General features: G+C 35.4%; 1 protein-coding gene across 2 annotated transcripts in view; it reads right to left on the bottom strand.

Moving 5' to 3' along the window:
* The window catches only part of Agps (alkyldihydroxyacetonephosphate synthase), a 467,281-nt gene that overhangs the window by 280,153 nt on the left and 165,886 nt on the right, over nucleotides 1-21,242 (bottom strand). For both annotated transcript variants that reach the window (XM_090377792.1, XM_090377793.1), the window contains one exon: nucleotides 7,195-7,275. In XM_090377792.1, coding sequence (XP_090233918.1) covers nucleotides 7,195-7,275 — 81 coding nt within the window. The remainder of the gene's footprint in view (nucleotides 1-7,194; nucleotides 7,276-21,242) is intronic.

Here is a 21,242-nt window from a genome sequence, read left to right as displayed (position 1 = left end):
GAATGTAACTTCCCCTTTTGTACATTTTCTTAGTCCCGTATAACACGGTTTCGCACAACATGACATTTTATAGGAACCCTAATAAACGTGTTATACGAGGGTTACCTGTACTGCATATGGGTAGCAGTAACCCCAGACTACCATACCAACTGTGTGCTATTAAACTCAGGGTATAGTGGAAAATGAAGAAGACCTAGGATAATTGTGCAGGCAGATATGAAGCTATCTGAGCAGTGCAGACAGACTGCCAGGATAGCATATAGACTTCTGTCAATGATATACAGGAATTTTGCTAGCAGGGATAGAGGCAATTATTCTATTGTATAAGACAATTGTCACACCACATCTTGAGTACTGCATACAGATCTGTCTGGGTGCCTCATTTTAGGAAGGATGTGGAGCTCCTGGAGTAGGTACAGAGAAGGTAAGGGTAACAAAGGGGGGGGGTTCTTATCAAGAAAGGCTTCAGTTCTGCAAATTGCAGCATCTAAATACTAAGCATCTGCAAAGCAATATGATTGAGGTGTTTAAAGCTTTGAATGGATTGAGCAAGCTCAATGCTGAGGGGATTCTTCCTCTTGCACAGGCACTTGAGGGGGCATAAATTCATATTAAGGAAGGATGGTTACAGAATAGTTGTGTGGAAGTTTGCCCTTAGCAAAAATGTTGTTGACTGTTTTATTCAGTGGACAGCCTGAATAACTTCAAGCAAGAAATTGACAAACCATTGGAGGGGATGGAGAGGTGAAATGGGAAGATTTTTTTTTTCCTGACTATGCCATATAAGCTTGTTTTCTTGCATCACTTGCCACTACCAAATCTAATACTAACTTTTACAGAAATGCACCTGCAAGGATCAAGAATCAACATCATGTGTTTTCAAAATGTATAAAAAAAGAAAAAAATATTAACATGTTTTTATATATAAAAAACCATAATTGTTTACCATTAAATATTTATACTTCTCATACGTTATCGGTTTCATCATTTACATTAGTGGAAGATGATGAAAACAATTAATTGATATCTTTAGCAGTATCAATCTCATTGTCTTAAGATATAATAACTTTTTTCCAGTGGCTTTGGCAATTTTGTTAAATTGTTTTTCATATAATGTCTGAACCTTTACCAGACTGAAGTTAGACTTATTCTAATCTGTTATATACCTTTTCACTTTGGCCCAAATCAACTGAATTGCTGCACCATATCTCATAAATTTTAAAAATATCAAAATATCATATATTTTATAAAGTTCTGCTTTTGGCTTATACAACTTTGCCAATGAATGAAGTTCCACTTTTTGCATATTCATCAGCATATAGAATGTTATTTCCTGTTAATGGGAGATCGCGCTCCCCTTTACATCAGTGTCACTTCATCAAACTGAGCATGACAACATTGGGTCACTGCAATTTTTGACTTAGTGTTTCTAATTATTCATCACTACACAGTACAAAACAACACAAGGAAATAACCCTAATGTTATTTTATTTCTAAACACATGAAAGGACCAATCATGATAAAGATAACATGAAATATGAAATAACATGCATGGACATTAGTCAGTAAACATCACCCATTACATAAGTGGTGATTCATATGGTGGAATGACCCCCCCCAATTGGTCACTACAATTAATGCTTATTTAGTGCTAAAATTAGACTAATTAACTTCAATAATCATGATAATCCTCATTTTAGAATCAAATATAATGAAACGTATACTTCCTACTAGAATGGAAAATTTAAGAAAAACGCACTTGCCCATAGGGATAAGTGTGCTGCAATTTGCATTTTGGTATAAACATATTAATGTTTACAAAAACCTAAATAAAATAAAATAAAAAATAAGCAGGGATGCACAGGTTCTAGACAAATATCTGCACATAGTCCTCTCCTTCAGAAAAAATTTAAATAATGAAACCTGAAATACTAATTTCAGGTTTTTTTTTTTTTTTAAAATGGTATATTGATTTGGAGAGAATTAAATCTTGCAGTCCCTCATATCTTGAGTTAGATCAGAATGTGTATGTCTGCAATTCCCAAGACAAGGTAGGAGGATTTATATTAGCATTAGTAGAGGCATATGATGCAAGAAAGCACGCTTATTCAGCATCAGCCAAAAAAAAAAAAAAAAAAAAAAAACACACCACTCCCATTTCACCCCTCCGTTCGCTCGAAATACCTGTCCAGTTGAGCCTTAAATTTGTTTAGGCTATCAACTTCAACAACAAGTGATGGAAGTCGGTTCCACCAACCAACCACCCGCTGGCCAAAGGCAAATTTCCGCACATCTATCCGACATCCGTCCTTCCTCAATTGGAATTTATGCCCTCTGAGCTGATTATTCTGAGCAAGATGAAGAATCCCATTGGCATTGAGCATGCTCAAACCATTCAAAGCCTTATACACCTCTATCAGATCACCTCGCCGGTGCCTAGTCTCCAGACTCTGTAATTTGCAAAACTTAAGCCTTTCTTCGTAAGAGCAACCCTTTGTTCCATTCACTAATCTTGTTGCCCTTCTCTGTACCCGTTCCAGCAGCTCTACATCCTTCTTGAAATGAGGCCTCCAGACCTGTATACAGTACTCAAGATGTGGCCTAACCATTGCCTTATACAAGGGAATAATCACCTCCTTATCCCTGCTAGAAAAATTCCTGTATATCATTGACAAGACACCATGAGCTACTCTTGCAGCTCGTCTGCACTGCTCAGAGAACTTCATATCTGCCTGCACAATTACCCCCAGGTCCTTTTCATTCTCCACCATTGTCAGTGTAGTACCGCAGAGTTGATATGTTGCTCTGGGGTTACTGTTTCCCATATGTAGTACTTTACATTTGTCAATGTTAAACTTTATTTGCCACCTCTCAGCCCATCTGTTCAACCTTTCCAGATCCTGTTGCAGCAGCATAGCGTCAGTGGTGTCCTTAACAACCCTGCCAACCTTTGTATCTTTATATTCTGAAAGCCTTGTGGATTAACTCAAGACATGAGGAAGTCTGCAAGGCTTTCAGGCAGAAATTTTTATCAGTGTAGTACACACTTGTAGGTAGAAGGAATCTATTTTGTATTCATTTGAACAAGGTGGTGCAAGGGTTTTTGCCAATATCACCGAAGATACCTAAAGGGTTTAGGGATACTGCTAGTTAAGGGGGAAAAGGGTAATAGACACGCATTTATCTGATGATATAGGTTAAAGTAATGCTTGTACACATCTTAAGAATTCTTATTTGTTAACAGCTGATATTGGCAAGATAAAGCTAAGGAAATAGGCCAAAATAACTTCAAGGGGTGTTTAAGGTGGTAAACTATAGAAGAATACTTATTCTTAACTTCATCTACAGTAATGTTAGGAGTGTTGTCAATAAAATGGGTGAATTCAAACTCCTGGTTAGGGCAGGAGTTTGAATATTTGAGTACTAATGCTGACATAATAAAGCTAACAGAACATAGTGTCACCTGAAAACTGGGGGAGTTTCACTATGGTAATGTATTTAGGAAGATTGGGGAAAGAAGGGGAAGTGTGATCGTGCTTCTTATCAAAAGCAGCCTGAATGCCAAAAGAGCTTTTGTTGTCAGAAGTTATGCTTGCCAGCATAGAATGTGTAGTGCGAGTTATTGGAAACAAAGATTTAATGAGAGTCGGAATAATCTACAGACCAGAAGATTGTGAAGAGTATGATGAGGGTTTCTACAAAACAGATGGAATGGGCAAGCAAATGGAAATGTCTTATCAGGCGATTTCAATTTGCCCCTAATTGATTGGAATAAGTGAGAGGGAAATTCACCATTAGATTATTATTACTACTTTCATTTGTATCAACACATCAGAAAAAATACTACAGGCAAGAATATTCTAAACCTCATCATTATTATTTTTATTTATTTTATTATTATTAGCTATATGGTGCAAGGAAGCTAGAGGCTTATGCTGCAACAGCAAAAAAAAAAAAAAAAAATTCCCTAGTTGCCCTGAGAGAGAGAGAGAGAAGTAGAAGATGATGATATCCAGCTTAGGACCCTGGGTGTGCCAAGCCCATACTCACCAGATGTGAGCCCCCGAGGTTAAATATAATTACTTATTGTTAATTGAAAAGTATAATCAGTTTCATTTACTTCATTTACATTTTTTTCATCAACTGTAGTACCCACTTCAATACAGAATCACATATTCGTATAATACAATGTAAAGCAGATATATATGCAAAACCCGGTGTGAAAAAAGGCAAGATGAGAGATAAGTGACTTTGAATGAGGCACGGTAATTGGTGCCGACCATGCCAGTATGACTATCTTAGAATCTGTAACCCTTCCGGGATTTTCATGGAAAACTGTGTTTCTTAGGTACTGATCCAATAACCAAATAATATTCAGCCAGGAGCTAACCCGTGGTCAAAAACATCTCATTCATGCAAAAGGCTAATAGGGACTGACAAGACCGCTGCAGGATAACAGAAAGGCTACAGTCAGTCAAATAACAACCTAGTACAATACTGGTAACCATAGAGGCATTTCAGAATGCACAGCTCAGATTTCATTGGAGGCTGACAGCTTGGAAAGATTTAAAAGTCAGTTGGATAGGAACAAATATATGGTTTGTTTTAATTTATTTTATTATTTGTTTATTATTATTTTATTTATATATAATTATTAATATATATATTTTTTTTTTTGGTGCAGTACAAGCTTTCTTGTACCATATGGCTAATACTAATACCTTGTCAGTGATGGTGTATCACAGCTGACAAAGGCACCAGGTTCCACTCCTATTAGAAAAAAACAAGAAGATACAGATACTACTGTGAGATCAGGGTTCATTCCTGCTGTTTCACGAGAACCAGAATATGGCAAAAACAGTAAAGAGTCCACAGGCCCATCCTGACAGTTATCAACAATATAGAGAGTGGCAGCAGTGTAATGGTGTGGGTAGTTATCATGATGCATATTGAATCCAGTGGCCGACCGGGCTAGCTGGGTGGGTAAAGTGCCTGCCTAGCAACCCAAAGGTCGCGGGTTCGAATCCCGCCTCGGGCTTGGATCAAAGTACTGCAAAAACCTTGGGAGGTGCATTATGGCCACAGAAGCCGATGCGCCAACAACTACCCAAAAAAAAAAAAAAAAAAATTGGACCCAGTGATGCTAATAGAACTAATTTGGATGCATGCCACAGGTTATCAGGAAATTCTCCTGGCAGGTGTATCCCTTCATAGCTGCAGTGTATCGACCTGAAAATGGGTTCTTCCAACAGGATAATGTGCCGTGTCACAAGGCAAGGATTGTTTAGAACTGGTTCCAGGAACATGAGAATGAACTTGACCTATTGTGGCAACATGCCAGTCAGAAGATATCATTCCAGTGGAGCATTTGTGGAATGACCTCTTCAGAGTAGAGATCTGCAACCATCCATTTTGCAACAACTGTGGGAACTGACTGGATCAACATGAATCAGCATCCCTGTGACACTTTAATGATTAATGCCATGTCAAGTCTAAGATATTCTGAGGGATAAAGGAGAAACCTAATCATTAGGTAGGTGTACCTAATAAAATAACCACATTCAGTGTATAAGAATACAGTGGGGAAGGGGGGGGGGATATAATTTCCAGATTTTGTTTCAGCGAATGGTTCATTGGTGATCTTCTTTAAGTGCCATTTTTTAAGTTTGGGCATATAATTTTAATTTAAAAATTAAAATTTTAGTGTAGTAGTATATAAAGAATCTAAAATGTTGAGTGAAAATAAAAAATGAAAAATTAGGGTAAAACTAGACAAATATTTAAATAAGCAAATGAGCTATGAGGTTTTCATTAGCAGCTGGTTCTGTGGAATGATTTTTTTTTTGTAGAGTTTTGAAAATTTGTAAATATGAAAACTTTTCACATAAATTGCTTTTAATATTATTTTTTTCAAATTTTGACCTTATTTTTCCAAAATTAGAATTAAATTTTTAAAAATCAATAAAAAATCATAAAAAAATTTGTAAAATAAATCTTTCTATCACTTTTTTTTTGATGCAGTAATATCTTTCACATCTATTTATGCATTAGTTGATTCAATTTCATCAACATTAAACTTTTAATATAATATATAAAGGACCTAAAATGTTGCGCAAAATACATTGATATAAAAATAAAATTATTTGAGTAATTGTAGACATAGTTTATAATGTAGCAGAACAAAAATAGCTTTTAAATTCAGATGAGGAAAACGAGATTGCACCTCATTTGTTTTTTATGAGTTTTTGTGGTCTTTAAAAAAGTTCTACAGAACTCAAATAATATTAATAATTATAAAATTATATTAATACTACATGATATAAATTAATAATTGTTAATATAATATTAATAATTTTATAATTATTAATATTATTTGAGTTCTACAGAACTTTTTTAAAGACCACAAAACTCAAAAACAAATGAGGTGTAATCTCCTTTTCCTCATCTGAATTTAAAAGCTATTTTTCTTCTGCCATATTTTAAACTATGTCTACAATAACTTTGAAACAAAGATAAGAGAACGCTTAATGGAATGGAAGATTAAGGCAATTAGTACATAAATGGACATGCAACATGAAAGTGAACAAATTTGAAAACATATCTGTATGAATATACTCCACAGAAAATGTTAAGAAATTGCAAAGAGTTTGTAATTAACTTTTAGGTCCTGATTTAACACCATTAACAAGTCTACTGCTTCATTTTCTCAATATGTGTATAGAAATCTTTATAAAACTAAATGTATCTCACATAGATGTTTGCAAAACTTTTTACATATTTCTCATGAGGATGTAGCATGGAAGCATAGCACGAAGTGCAGCTCACATCTTCTTCTTTTAAAAGTTTGGTATCAACCACGCAACATCAAATGTTTCCTGGTTGCACTTTGATGTGAACAGACAATTACGGTGATATTCTCTTTATTTGTAGCAGAATTCCCTAAATTAAAATTTTTTCGACATTTGAGGACTTATAGTTCTTAAATGTGACAGAGGATTGCATTTTGTTTCATGTAGCAAGCTACATTAATCAAATAACAATTCTCTATGGTAGAAGACCACCAACTCTAAATTCTAATTCAACTAACTTTTACCTCATCAGCTGTGACAGGTGAAAAAGTAAGTAAAATTAAATTAGCATACTTAGTTTTCAACTTTGTACATGAAATCCATTATGAGCGGATTTAATGCTTACCTTGTTTCCCAAATCCTGTCCTATGATGCCCGCTTCAATATGTGCTGTTAAATTCTCTTTATCAATCCATAAAATATTATTCTATAACAAAAAAAAAAAAAAAAAATTACAATTACAGAGAAACATTTTCCAACCAGTAATATACCTTTAAAACAACAAATATACTAAGGACAGGACTGATGAACATAGGTAATCACAATTGCTGTATTAATATTATACAGGCATACCCACCTATTCTCCAGTACTACTCTCCTACAGAATTTGATTAAATTTTGGAATCTCACATGCTCATCATGATTCTTCATGAAGAACTCAGAAACAATAGTCATGCCATTAATCCCCCAACAAAATAACTAGTGTCAAAAAACTGTAATTTTGATACATTGGCTACTTTTACACAGTATACACAAGGAAATTTCCTGGATGATTCCCTGCCAGTGGATCTGGGCAACAAGACCCACTGAATTCACACAAATTTTAAACTTCATACTACAGAATTCTTAAATTTATGAATAAACACTGGATCAAAATATACACATTTATTATAGTTTTTGACTTTTTGGGTAATTCTGGGTCAATGGAGTTCAGGAATAATATGAGAAGTAAGTTTTGTTAGAGAAAACAAAGTTGAAGGGATAAATGAGGAAGAAGAAAAGTTGGTTCTGTAAATCTGAAGGTGGACAGCATTAGCATTAGTACAGGCATTTGATTCAAGAAAGCAAGCTTATGCAGCATCAGCCAAAAAAAAAAAAAAAAAAAACCCTTCCACTTCACCCCTCTGTTCGTTTGAAATTACCTGTCCAGCTGAGCCTTAAATTTATTTAGGCTATCAACTTCCACAAGGGATGGAAGTCTGTTCCACCAACCAACTACCCACTGGCTAAAGGCCAATTTCCACACATCTGTCTTTTCTCAATTTGAATTTATGCCCTCTCAGGTGATTATTCTGAGCTAGAGGAAGAATCCCATCAGCATTGAGCATGCTCAACCCATTCAAGGCTTTATACACCTCTATCAGATCACCTCGCTGGTGCCTACTCTCCAGACACTGTAATTTGCAAAACTTAAGCCTTTCTTCGTAAGAGCACCCCTTTGTTCCATTCGCTAATCTTGTTGCCCTTCTCTGTACTCGTTCCAGCAGCTCTACATCCTTCTTGAAATGAGGCCTCCAGACCTGTATACAGTACTCTAGCTGTGGCCTGACCATTGCCTTATACAAGGGAATAATCACCTCCTTATCCCTGCTGGAAAAATTCCTGTATATCATTGACAATACTCCATGAGCTACTCTTGTAGCCCATCTGCACTGCTCAGAGAACTTCTTATCCACCTGCGCAACCACCCCCAAGTCCCTTTCATTCTCTACCACTGTCAGTGTAGTACCACAGAGTTGATACGTTGCTCTGGGGTTGCTGTTTCCCATGTGTAGTACTTTACATTTGTCAATGTTAAACTTCATTTGCCACCTCTCAGCCCGTCTGCTCAACCTTTCCAGATCCTGTTGCAGCAGCATAGTGTCAGTAGTGTCCTTGACAACCCTGCCAACCTTTGTATCGTCTGCAAACTTGGACATTAAGCTTGATATACCATCATCAATATCATTTATAAATACAGAAAACAATAATGGACCCAACACTGAGCCCTGAGGGACTCCACTAATAACATTAGTCCACGATGAGCAGTGTCCATTGATTACCACTCTGTCTTCTCCCCCTCAACCACCCCTTTATCCATAGCAGCAATTTGCCTCCAATGTCACACTGCTCCAATTTGTGTAGCAGTCTTCCATGTGCAACAGTATCAAAAGCCTTTCTAAGATCCAAGTATATAATATCAAAGCTATTCCCTGCATCTAGTTCTTTTGTGACTGCATCATAGTATCCAATCAAATTGGTCAGGCAAGACTTCCCCTTAACAAAACCATGCTGTGTCCGAGTTATATAACTGAAGTCTTGTCTAAATGATCCTGCAGTGCCTCTTTAACCAGTGCCTCCATTAATTTTCCTGGAACAGAAGTTAAGCTCACAGGTCTATAATTACTTGTGTCAGCCTTTGATCCTCCTTTGTGAATTGGGGTCACATTTGCACATTTCCAGTCTATGGGTACCTCCCCTGAGTCCAAGGAAGCTCTCATAATTATGGCTAAGGGTTTGCTTACTTCCTTTGCTGCCTCCTTTAATATAACTGGATAGATCCCATCCACCCTGGGTGCCTTTCTTGTGTTTATCTTCAACAATTTCTCCTCCACTTTAATCCCAGTTATTTCAAGATTCTGTAGCTTACTGCTAGAGTTGAATACACCTCTGGCATTCCCCTCGCTGAATAACTCCTCATGTGTGAATGTCGATGCAAAATATTCATTTAGTTTGTTAGCTACCTGAGCACGATCATCAACAGTTGACCCATCAATGTCAAGTGGACCAATCTGATTCATCCCCTTCCTTCTAGAGTTTACATAAGTAAAGAACTCTTTGCTGTTTTTCTTTGCATCCCTTGCCAAGGATTTCTCGTAATCTGCCTTCGCCTGCCTAACCTCCTTTGTAACTTGGTTGCATATCAACTTGTATCTATCATAGGCTTCTGTGTCAAGTGTTAATTTGTAAGTATCCCATGCATTTTTCTTCTCTGCCATATGCCTCATTAGTTCATCTGACATCCATTTTGGCCTAAACCTTGAACAATATTTCTTAGTTGGTATGTAAAGCCTAGTAGCTTCCAAGATAAGTTCTTTGAATGCTTCCCATTTTGAATTTGGTGTTGGTAACATCATCAGTTGGTCCCACTGTATAGAATTTAAATACTGTCTCAGTCCATCGTAGTCGCCTTTACGGAAGCAATAACCCTTCCCTTTACCCCTAATGGTAGTTACCTCTTTGAGTAAATCCCACTTCAGCACACTGTGATCACTGCCACCTAGTGGTTCATTTATCTGCAGATTCTTAATGCATGAAGAATCACTGCTGATAATCAAATCAAGAGTATTACTCCCTCTAGTTGCCTCCCGAACATGCTGATGTAGAAAACAATCATCCAATAAATCCACAAAAGCCCTGCTAGTGTGTGAGTGACCAGCCCCCAAATTCCAGTCATTATCTGGGAAATTAAAATCTCCCATTATAAGACTCTCTGATTTACTGGCCCACTCTATTTCCCTGTACAGTTTCTTATTATACTCATCAGAGTCATTAGGCCTATAGCACACTCCTACTCTCAATTTTGATCTCCCAATGCTTATTTCACACCAAACTGACTCAACACCGCACTGTCCAGCGATGTCGACTGGCTTCACTTCCTTGGTTTTTATGTGTTTCTTAATTAATAGCATAACCCCTCCCCCCTTACTATCCTGTCTATCCTTTCTGTAGACATTGTACTCCCCAAATTCCAGTTCTGCATCCCTTATATCTGTGTGACACGTCTCTGATATCCCAACAATATCTGCCTTTGATGTTTTGAGCAATACCTCAAATTCATCAAATTTGTTTACTAAACTCCTAGCATTGGTGTACACGCAAGTATACCTGCACCTGTTTCTATTCTTAGCTACCCTAACACAACCCATGTGTTTACTTGTACCGCAATGGCTCCCAGCAGTCTCTGAAATATCAAGCATCTTGTTTTTCAGGCTTCTGCTCATTCTAATAGAAGCAGTGCAAGAATCTCTTTCACCTCTGCCAGTGGCTACTGTCAATCTATTGGTCTTTGTCTCCCCCAGTAAATGGTTGTTGACCAGTTGTAGCACATATCCAGACTGTTTGGAAGAAAGAGAAGGAAAATACAGATTACAATTTAGAAGAGTGCCCACAAAAGATAAAAACAGCACATCTCTGAGAGAGAGAGAGAGAGAGAGAGAGAGAGAGAGAGAGAGAGACTTTGTAAGAGATGGGACATTAATAAACATGACTGCTCTCTTTTAGATGGAGACTAGCAGTCTCGGAGATTTTAGAAAGAAGAATAGTACTGATGAGAACAAAGGAGAAAATCCGTATGTTTAGATACAAAAGAAACAATAAAATCAAACAACAGAAGGCAGGGTAATTCCTAATACACATATATGTGATCTTGTCTAGAAATGTGAATATCATCAACGATAAGCATAGAAATAGTACACTCTTTTTTTTTGCGAAGAAAAGACAGGACTGTTTTTTAGAAGTAATGAATTAAACTAAGTTTTCTTCATACAATTCAAGAAATCAGTGTTCAAGGAACTGGAGGTGGATATTCCAGAATATAACTGTTTAAGCAGGGCAAAGTTTATATACATATATATATATATATATATATATATATATATTATTCTTTTGTAATATGATAATTCATGTTGTATTTTATTTTTAATATGCTTTTATAGTAGTTTTTCTTAATTTATTTCTATCTCTAGCTTTTTCTGTTGTCCCAGTAGCTGTTTTAGCAATGCATGGGTACGAACAGAGTACATATTGTTATTTCTTTTTGTATTATCATTCTATTGTGGTTTATTCCGTCTTTGTTCATTTTCTTAATCACAGGTATTTTATACACATAGGTATTATAGTTAATACATTACTGGTCTTTAAGCTAGCCTAATCTCGGTTATCTTAATTTCCCCTGGCCTATACATTCAGGATTTTTCAACTTGTTACGTATTGCTAAAAAAATTCATATCAATTATTGATGAAAAACTGTAGCAATACTATTTTAAAACAATATGATATAATATTAAACATATTTATACATTTTTGTATTACATCTTTATACATTTTTGTATTACATCACATGGACGTCAATCCCCTACTTCATCGGGGGCTTTGAGCGGATTGACGGTCCATTCGATGTAATGCATTTCTTACTTACCCGTTTCTGTTTGCATCTATCACAGCTTTGCTATTTTATCCAATTACTAAATTCTAAGTTTCTATTTTTAATTTATTTTTTGGTCCCATGTTTATCTTAATTGTTATTAGTTAAATCAGTATTATTTATTATAAATTTATTATGAACCAAATTAATTCCCCATAATTTCTACAGCAACTGTGATAGAATACACAAAGCCCAACGGGTAAGTTTATTTAATATATTGCAATAACATTACTTACATGATGTGATTACTTACATAGTGCAACCTGACTGCACTACGACCTATTGCCAAAATTCACCCCCCCCACACACACCCATTGTAAGAGGCTGTATATATGTATATAGCTTTGCCTCAGGACAATCAAGTGCTGTTACGCCTTGGAAAAGTGGTACCGGCACTGTCCGAGGTAAGGCATAAAATAAATGTAAAAATAAAAATAAATGTAAAAATTATGTAAATACACAACTAAGTAAATTCATCGAAATCCAACTACAAAACCACCATAATAGACATTGGCCTGAAGATCGGGGTCTTCGGCCAATACACCATCGGCACACAACCTAATGGAAGTGAAACCTAATGGAAGTAACACATTGAAACGTCAATGCAACTGCGCAATAAAAATAGCCATCCTTAAAACAAGTTAAGGGTGGGAAACTTCCCTTTTTCGACTCTTCGAATCTACGACCTCCATTGAAACACATCATGTAAGTAATGTTATTGCAATATATTAAATAAACTTACCCGTTGGGCTTTGTGTATTCTATCACAGTTGCTGTAGAAATTATGGGGAATTAATTTGGTTCATAATAAATTTATAATAAATAATACTGATTTAACTAATAACAATTAAGATAAACATGGGACCAAAAAATAAATTAAAAATAGAAACTTAGAATTTAGTAATTGGATAAAATAGCAAAGCTGTGATAGATGCAAACAGAAACGGGTAAGTAAGAAATGCATTACATCGAATGGACCGTCAATCCGCTCAAAGCCCCCGATGAAGTAGGGGATTGACGTCCATGTGATGTAATACAAAAATGTATAAAGATGTAATACAAAAATGTATAAATATGTTTAATATTATATCATATTGTTTTAAAATAGTATTGCTACAGTTTTTCATCAATAATTGATATGAATTTTTTTAGCAATACGTAACAAGTTGAAAAATCCTGAATGTATAGGCCAGGGGAAATTAAGATAACCGAGATTAGGCTAGCTTAAAGACCAGTAATGTATTAACTATAATACCTATGTGTATAAAATACCTGTGATTAAGAAAATGAACAAAGACGGAATAAACCACAATAGAATGATAATACAAAAAGAAATAACTATATATATATATATATATATATATATATACATATATATTTAAATAATGGCTTAAAGTTTAACATAAAATAAAATAAGAAAATAAATAAATATTAAGCTGTCATTAGAGGCAGCAAAATGCACATCCTCCACATGAAGCCCAGATATATCCGATAATTTAAAATAAAACAAAATAAAAACATAAGCCAGCAGTATGGCAAAAATGTAGAGCGAAAAATTAACATAAAAATAACGTAATATAAAATAAAATAAACCAAACAGGAAAGGGAAAATAAAAGTAATAATACATAAACAGTAGCCGATTATACCCTATATAATTTAGCACTTTAAATCCAATTAATAAAACCGATGTCAAATTTAAAATAATGCCAAATATAATATGATTTAGCGGTACCCCCCCCCTCGAAGGTACCAGTTCCGAAAAACATGAAATATCACCAAAAAAGGGGCTAAAAGAACTACTAAAAGCAAAACAAAATATCAAAATAATAGACTGACCATTATGCCCCATATCGACAGAGGACCACAAGGCCAATAATGGTCGTGGAATTGCTGCATTTCAATCGACATACAAATCGTCGCAAAGGCGAGAAGATCGAAGAACCCAACGACCCATAAGGCACCTCCGTAGCCAGGTGGGAAGGAGCACCAGTGTGTAGCACACGCTTCTTGGTTAGACCGGGGTTCGAGCCCATCACCACCTAATACGGAGGATGCGGAAAGGTCAGGGAATGACCACCGCACATCCCCCGAGCAATATGGTCTTAGTTGCTAATGCTCCTAAAAACCAAATAACAACAACAATGACCCATAATGGGTGGTTGGGTTCTTCGATCTTTTTGCTAATAACCTACTATAAACAGCACTATACTAGCTAGCACATAGACCATCTAAAACCTTCTTTGATGAATTATCAACTACAAATTTAGTTATATCTATTGCAATAAAGGCACAACTGTACCCAACAACAAAGGGAATTTCAGCTAGGTAGCTGTCATTCTTTATGCCAATGGCATAGACGATGTCACTGACCATGCCATAGTGACAGTGCAGACAAACTCTGTTCAGAAATTAGCAAATACATTGTAGAAATAAATAAAAAAAGCATATATTTGGATGCAGAAGGTGTTCTGCATCAAATGCAATCCAAATTCGACTGGTTGCAAGGAGGGCCCTGTCAATGATTTATCGAACAATCGCTAGTAGAAATGAAGACGTCATAATCCCATTATATAAGGCTATTGTTAGACCACACTTGGAATACTGTGTTCAAGTATGGAGACTGCACCTAAAGAAAGACATTGTTCTTCTAGAAAGGGTCTAAAGATGGGTAACTTGCCTGGTGAGATCGGCAAAAGGGCACCCATGTGAGGAAAGACTTCGAATAAGTGGGTTGCAGAGCTTGGAAACTAGGCATCTTAGAGGAGACTTGACTGAAGTGTTTAAGGATCTGAGAGGCATAAGCAAAATCAATAAGGACGAAATTTTCACGGTTATAAATGATTCTAGAATCAGGGGCCATAATTTCAAGTTAAGGGGAGAGTTGTTTAGACTGGATTGCAGGAAGTTTTATTTTAGCCAGAGAGTTATAAATTACTGGAATAAGTTATGTACATGAGTGGTAGAGGCTGACAGTGGGGAAATTCAAAGGTCAGCTGGATAATTACCTAAGGGAGGAGGGTAATGCATGGGTTGTCCATTTCCTTTTTTCTCTTATTAATTATTAATTTTTTTCTTCTTATCATTTTTTAAAATTTTCTTCTTATTATTATTAATTTGTTTTTATTCTTATTATTTCATTTTATTATTTTTTTGGTGGTGTAGCATAAGCCATAGCCTTCCTTGCACCATGTGGCCATTACTAATACTAATACAAAACCATAATTATTCCTGCAAAAATTAAACGTCAAACTTGAGAGCAAGAAAATGAAGTCTTCACTACTCTATGCCCTCTAGCAGCCTAGATGGATTGATAGGAGGCCAGGCAGTTATACGATAGTCAGGGTTCAGGTTGAAACAAAGGTAGACTGTGAGGGAAGGGAGCAGGATTTTGGTTGGCCAGCAGCCTCGATGCAAAGTAACTGGACTGGTAAATCAGAATACCTTATCATGGTTGTTTTAACTTTCTAAAATTGATTGATTAGAACTTGTGGGTTGGCCATGCATTTGGTTGATGAATGTTTCTGTATTTAATGGATGACTGATTTCTATACCTTGACAGTAAAATCCTTTGCTGTCAAGGGTAATAGAAAAGAATTTTGCTTTTAATTCTTGATCCTGTTGTTAAAGAGGCAACAGAAAACAACATTCCTGACCTGATTTATCAGCAGACAGTTCATGAAAGATTTATTCAAAGTACAGATACTGTCAAAGATTTTGTTGGCTAAGGTAAAGGAAACCAACATGAGAACAATGAGAAACGTCAGATAACTTATGTGGAAAATTAGTTTCCCGACACCGGACTCTAGCGCTGCTTGCTCGGTATACAGACGGTAGGTGTTATCAGTCTGGAGCCGAAACAGAGAAGGATATATTGATTGACAGGTAGGTGTGGCAAATGATGAAATGATTGGTGGTGGGCGCAACAGAGGACAAGCTACTGTGTAGTCATTGGTTGGCATTATAATGTGTATTTAGGAGTAAAGAACGGTGCATAACAGTTTTGTAATGAACGGTAAACAGGTAATAGCAGCGATGAATCTTTTAAAGATGGAAGAAATTTGTAAGGAAAATAAAACATTCGTTGATTTTTTGATGAAAACTAAATTAATAAAAAAGTTTCATTCTGTTCATTTTTATGTTCTTCATTATGTTTTTTTCTCATTATTAAAAGCAGATGTTTGGAGTTCATGAGTATTTTTACTATACTGTTGATTTAGGTTTGGTTACGAAAAAAGGAAAAGGTTTCTTTATTTTTCATTATATTTCGTAGCCTGACCTTAAATGGAAATTTAAGGTCAGCTTAAATTCTTATCAATGGGACCAAATGATGTTAACAAATGTAAATGCTAAATGAAAACTGTCTGGAAATAACAGAAACGGTTTCCTTATATTTAATGACCTAACCTTAAAAGTTAGGTTCCGAAATAATATAAGAAAAGAAAGAAAGATTCTATATATAGTGTTGAGGTGTTGATTGATGTTATGATACATGTGTATCTGCATGAATATCTTTAAAAATAAAAGTACAGTAATAAAAAAATAATATTTTGTTAATAAACAATTTATGCGCTAGTCCACATGATTCTGAGAAAAAAGGTTATGTTACCCCCTCCATTTTGGGAGGGGTTCAAGCTCCCACGGGATTCAAGTGGAGGTAACCTGACCTTTTTTCACCATTATGGAAAGCATTCATTAGGGCAAGTTACCATTTAGTGCTTCTGAGTGCTACTAAAATGATACTAACCCGATGTTATTGTGTGTTGTGTTCATGCACCAATCAGCACATCGTTTGCCACGCCTACCTGTCAATCAATATATTGTTCTCGACTTTGCTCCAGACCGATAACACCTACCGTCTGTTTACCGAGCGAGCAGCGCTAGAGTGTCGTATTGGGAAACTAATTTTCCTCGTAAGTTATCCGACGTTTCTCATTGTTCTCGTGTTGGCTTTCTTTACCTTTGCCATTTTGCTTTTGCAGAGGTGATTACAGGGTTCTCAGACAGAAAACCCTATATTGGTCCCATTTGGTCTCAATGGGACCAAATGATGTTGTTAACAAATGTAAATGCTAAATGAACAACTGTCTGGAAAAGTAACTACAGAAGCTACTAAGTTTTTACAATTACTTTTCCAGACAGTTTTCATTTAGCATTTACATTTGTAAATAACTGCTTGACAAGGTAACCACAGAAGCTACAAAGTTTTTACAATTACTTTGCCAAGCAATTTCCATTTAGCATTTAGAATCCATTCTATACCAAGTAGGAGACTGTTCAAGGTGTAGAATTAAATGGATATCATATGAACTGATGAGGCATCAATAAAGAAAAATGTATAAAATAATTATAAATTATCAAGAGACACAGAAACTTATAATAAGTACAAACTAATCTGAATTAATCAAGTTACTAAGGGGTTTAGGTATGCTAAGGCAGATTTATGAGAAGTCTTTGGCTAAGAGTGCAAAGCAGCAAGGAATTCTTTGCAAATATTAAAACTACAATGAAAGGGATGAATCACATGATCCACTGGATATGAAAACATAACTAATAACGATTCTATACAGTTTTCTAACAAAACAAATCAATATTTTGCATCTACATTCACATATGAAAATCCTTAGGGATAGTGATATACACACCCAATTCTAACTGTAAGCTAAATGACTTCATAAAAACTGTGAGGCAAGTGGAAAGGAAACTGTTCAAGCTACAAGTAAATAAGAAAAGTATATGAGGAAACAGCAAAAGAAGTAGAGGTAAGCAAACCTTTTTTGCCATAACAATGAGAACATCTTGGATTTAGGAGAGGTCCCTACAGACTTCAGATATATAATAGTCTCTCCTATTCACAAAAGGGAATCAAAGGACAAAGTAAGCCATTACAGATCTGTAAGTTTGACGTGTGGCAGAGAAAATAATCAAGACAGCAGTAGTAAAAAAATTATTCTGGTAACTTGACAGTAATACAGTTACACAGTAATCACAGCACAGATTTGTTAATGGGGTGATGTTGTCTAACCAGTCTAATTAGCTAGTATGAGGTAGAACAAAGTAAATGGATGCAAAAAAAAAAAAAAAAAATGAATTTTGAAATCACATTTAAATTTCAATAACATTTTTAATAACGTTTTAATAACATTTTTAATAACTGATTACACAATTGTGTAATATGTGGAATAATTAGACTAATAAATATTACTAGCAGAGTCCCTCATTAGGGTTTGGTGTTAGCTAGATTTTCTAAACACACAAACGCTGGAAGGGTGATCACGGACAATAACCAGGGTGTGCTACTCTACCAACACCTGGATAAATTAGGTAGTTGTGCTCAAAAGTCACAACTGAGATTACACATTGATAAATGCAAGGTACTGCATTTTGGCAGCAGTAATCCCATAATAACATACAACTGGGTGGTAAAGGAGAATGAAAAAATATCTGGGGATAATTGCACAATCTGAGTTCTGTAAATTACAGCATCTGGAAACTATAGTTACTGCAAAGACACCTGATTGAAGTGCTTAAGGCTTTAAATGGGTTGAGTAAAATAAATACTAAAGGACCCTTACTCTTTCTTGGATAAGGCACACAGGGGTACATAAATTTAAATGGGAAACAGAGGGCTGCTGAATCCATATGAGAAACCTCGATTTCAGCCAAACAATACGTGACTGTAGGAACAAACTTCCATCTGGTGTTGTAGCAGTGGGTACCTTGAATAAATTTAAGGATTGGACAAATTAATTACAAGGGATGGGAAAATTAAGGGGATAGATTTTTCTTCCTTTTTTTTTTTTCCCCCTATTACTAAAATGAGTATGGTCCAATGGTAGCTGATGCCTTGGTATATCACCTTCAATAAAATCTACAATATCTACAATGAAATTTTAAACTCTTCAAGCCTCAGCTGTCCAGAGTATAAATAGAAATGTATTTATCTATATGGGAGTTAAAGAAAGAAGGCACTCCTATAATTTGTGAATTTATTGTTTAATTTTATACATTGCTACTTTTCTGCAAATTTCAATGCCTCATTAACCTCCATGCTAATTGCTAGCAAAAAATGTTCAGATCTTGATGCTGATCAGTTACTATTATATTAGTTTGTTTCTTCTTCATCCTTTTGTTTTTTAATTTATGGTAACTATAAGCAAGACAGATGGTAGAACATATAATACTGTGTATGTACAGTTTCTAACATCTATATGTTTATTACAAAGAGAGAAAATGCTTGTTGATATTGGATATTAGTTCTCTGAGTTTTGGAGGTGAACATTGAAAAGACATTGATATTAATGTATGCACATATTCAGAAGACTGGTTTTGAAGAGAGATGGAATTATGCTGCCAATTCAAAAGAAGATTGTTTACAGAATCTAGAAAAAAGGCATGCAACAGAAACTGAATAAACATGTGATAGAGTGGAGAGAGTTCGTAAAAGACTGGTCATTAACTAACATGACCACTCTGTTTTCATTGGGTCTAGCAGCTTGAGAGGTTTTGGATACACCATCCCAAGATGTGGGAACAGTATTCCAAGGGAGGGCAGTTTTGGATTTGCACAGACAAAGCTCTGTGCAAATCCTAAATCTTTAGAAGAAAAGTGACACTGAGACCAAAATGAAAACCTAGTTTCTGTGCAGGTGGAAGCTTATTTTGGGAAGTCTTATACCAAAAGCGATTAGGGATCAGTCAGAGTGATATGATCTTGTTTAAAAATCTTGAATGTTACTTTGATAACACTCAAATTTTTAAAATTTTATATAATGTATTAATTAATATAATTATAACGAATAACATTTTTTCTAAGTGAACAGCGAAACAACGTATGGAGAGTACTTGGTGGAGAGCGAGGCTTAATCAAAGAGTACTTGGTGCTCGGCTTTCAGTGAGAGTAAAAATTCGCAATCTCCATGATCAAGGTCAAATGCAGATAAAGCATACAAATTTTGATTTGATTTAAATTATTGCACTGAAATATCCCTGCAATCTCATAGTATTATATTGCATATGGAAAACATATCTGTATATAGCATACAGCTCAATACCAGGGTTTAAAGGAAAACATAATGAGTGCTGCGTAATTGATACTAAGGCTTAGACCTATGTTCAACTTGACAGAATTGTGGATAATAGTATTTATCTCTAAGTTAAACACAGATCCAAGTCTTAGTACCAATTACTCACTGAAACTCAGTCTTCAGCAAGAGTAAAAAGTCTCTCCATGATTGAAATTTGAATGCAGGTAGAGCATACAAATTTTGGTTTGATTGCAGACATGATTTCCAAGCAGTTGAATGTGTCATTAATATATAAGTGGAAAAGCGTAAGTATTACTTTAAAAGTCACAAGGAAGACAGACAGCTGTCTAACATTACCCACACTGTGCAGCTGGAGAAAACTATCAGCTAGAGAAAACAAACTACAAGATGGAAACTTCTCAAGAAAGCCTTTATACCATTTATATATCAAAATCCTTAGATGTGTCAAGAATAATTGCTTAAGTTTCACCACACTTTTCCATAAAATTTGTCAAAACATATATAATAAAGCTAAGACATCACTAGTAGAATCCATATTGGCAATTAACGATCAGAATAAAAGTTCAGAGAGTGTAAGGCTTTGTCCATACACTGAACACTGCATGAATTCCAAACAACAAGGTGTCCGTTTGTGATCCACTGGTTGTTCATAACTATGGCATCCTTACAAGTAGTTAGCACAACTTTAATTTTAATTCACCAATTTTAAAGGGGGGGAAGGAAATCATGCAAGAGAGATACTGATGGAAAACAGAGATGTTATGTGGTTCATCTTTATTAGCTTTAAGCTTTAGTTGATTACTTTGGTTGATACCTGTTAAGTGTAAAGAAAGAATTCATATTTAGAGAATTTATTCTAATTTACTCCATTTTAATTATTTAACTATTTAGAAAGATTTAAAAAATTAACAGAAGAAAAAACTATTGATTAATCTTCAAAGAGTAGTGTTCGACCGAATACTGGCAAAAGTTGTCCTACAGCTTCTGAAGTAATCTTACATTCTCTGATGTTTCATTGAAAAACTGACAACAATGTGGAAGGAATATGCCAAACCAACCAGGGGTGAATGATACAATAACACTGTCCACACTTTGTTATTTGGTTTTTAGGAGCATTAGCAACTAAGGCCATATTGCTCCAGGGATATGCGGTGGTCATTCCC

Source organism: Mastigoproctus giganteus, chromosome 7 (assembly GCF_048544385.1).
Source record: "Mastigoproctus giganteus isolate SK-2022 chromosome 7, ASM4854438v1, whole genome shotgun sequence".
NCBI classification, from domain to species: Eukaryota; Metazoa; Arthropoda; class Arachnida; order Uropygi; family Thelyphonidae; genus Mastigoproctus; species Mastigoproctus giganteus.
Note: the sequence above shows the minus strand (reverse complement) of the source record. Positions and strands in the feature narration are given on the sequence as shown.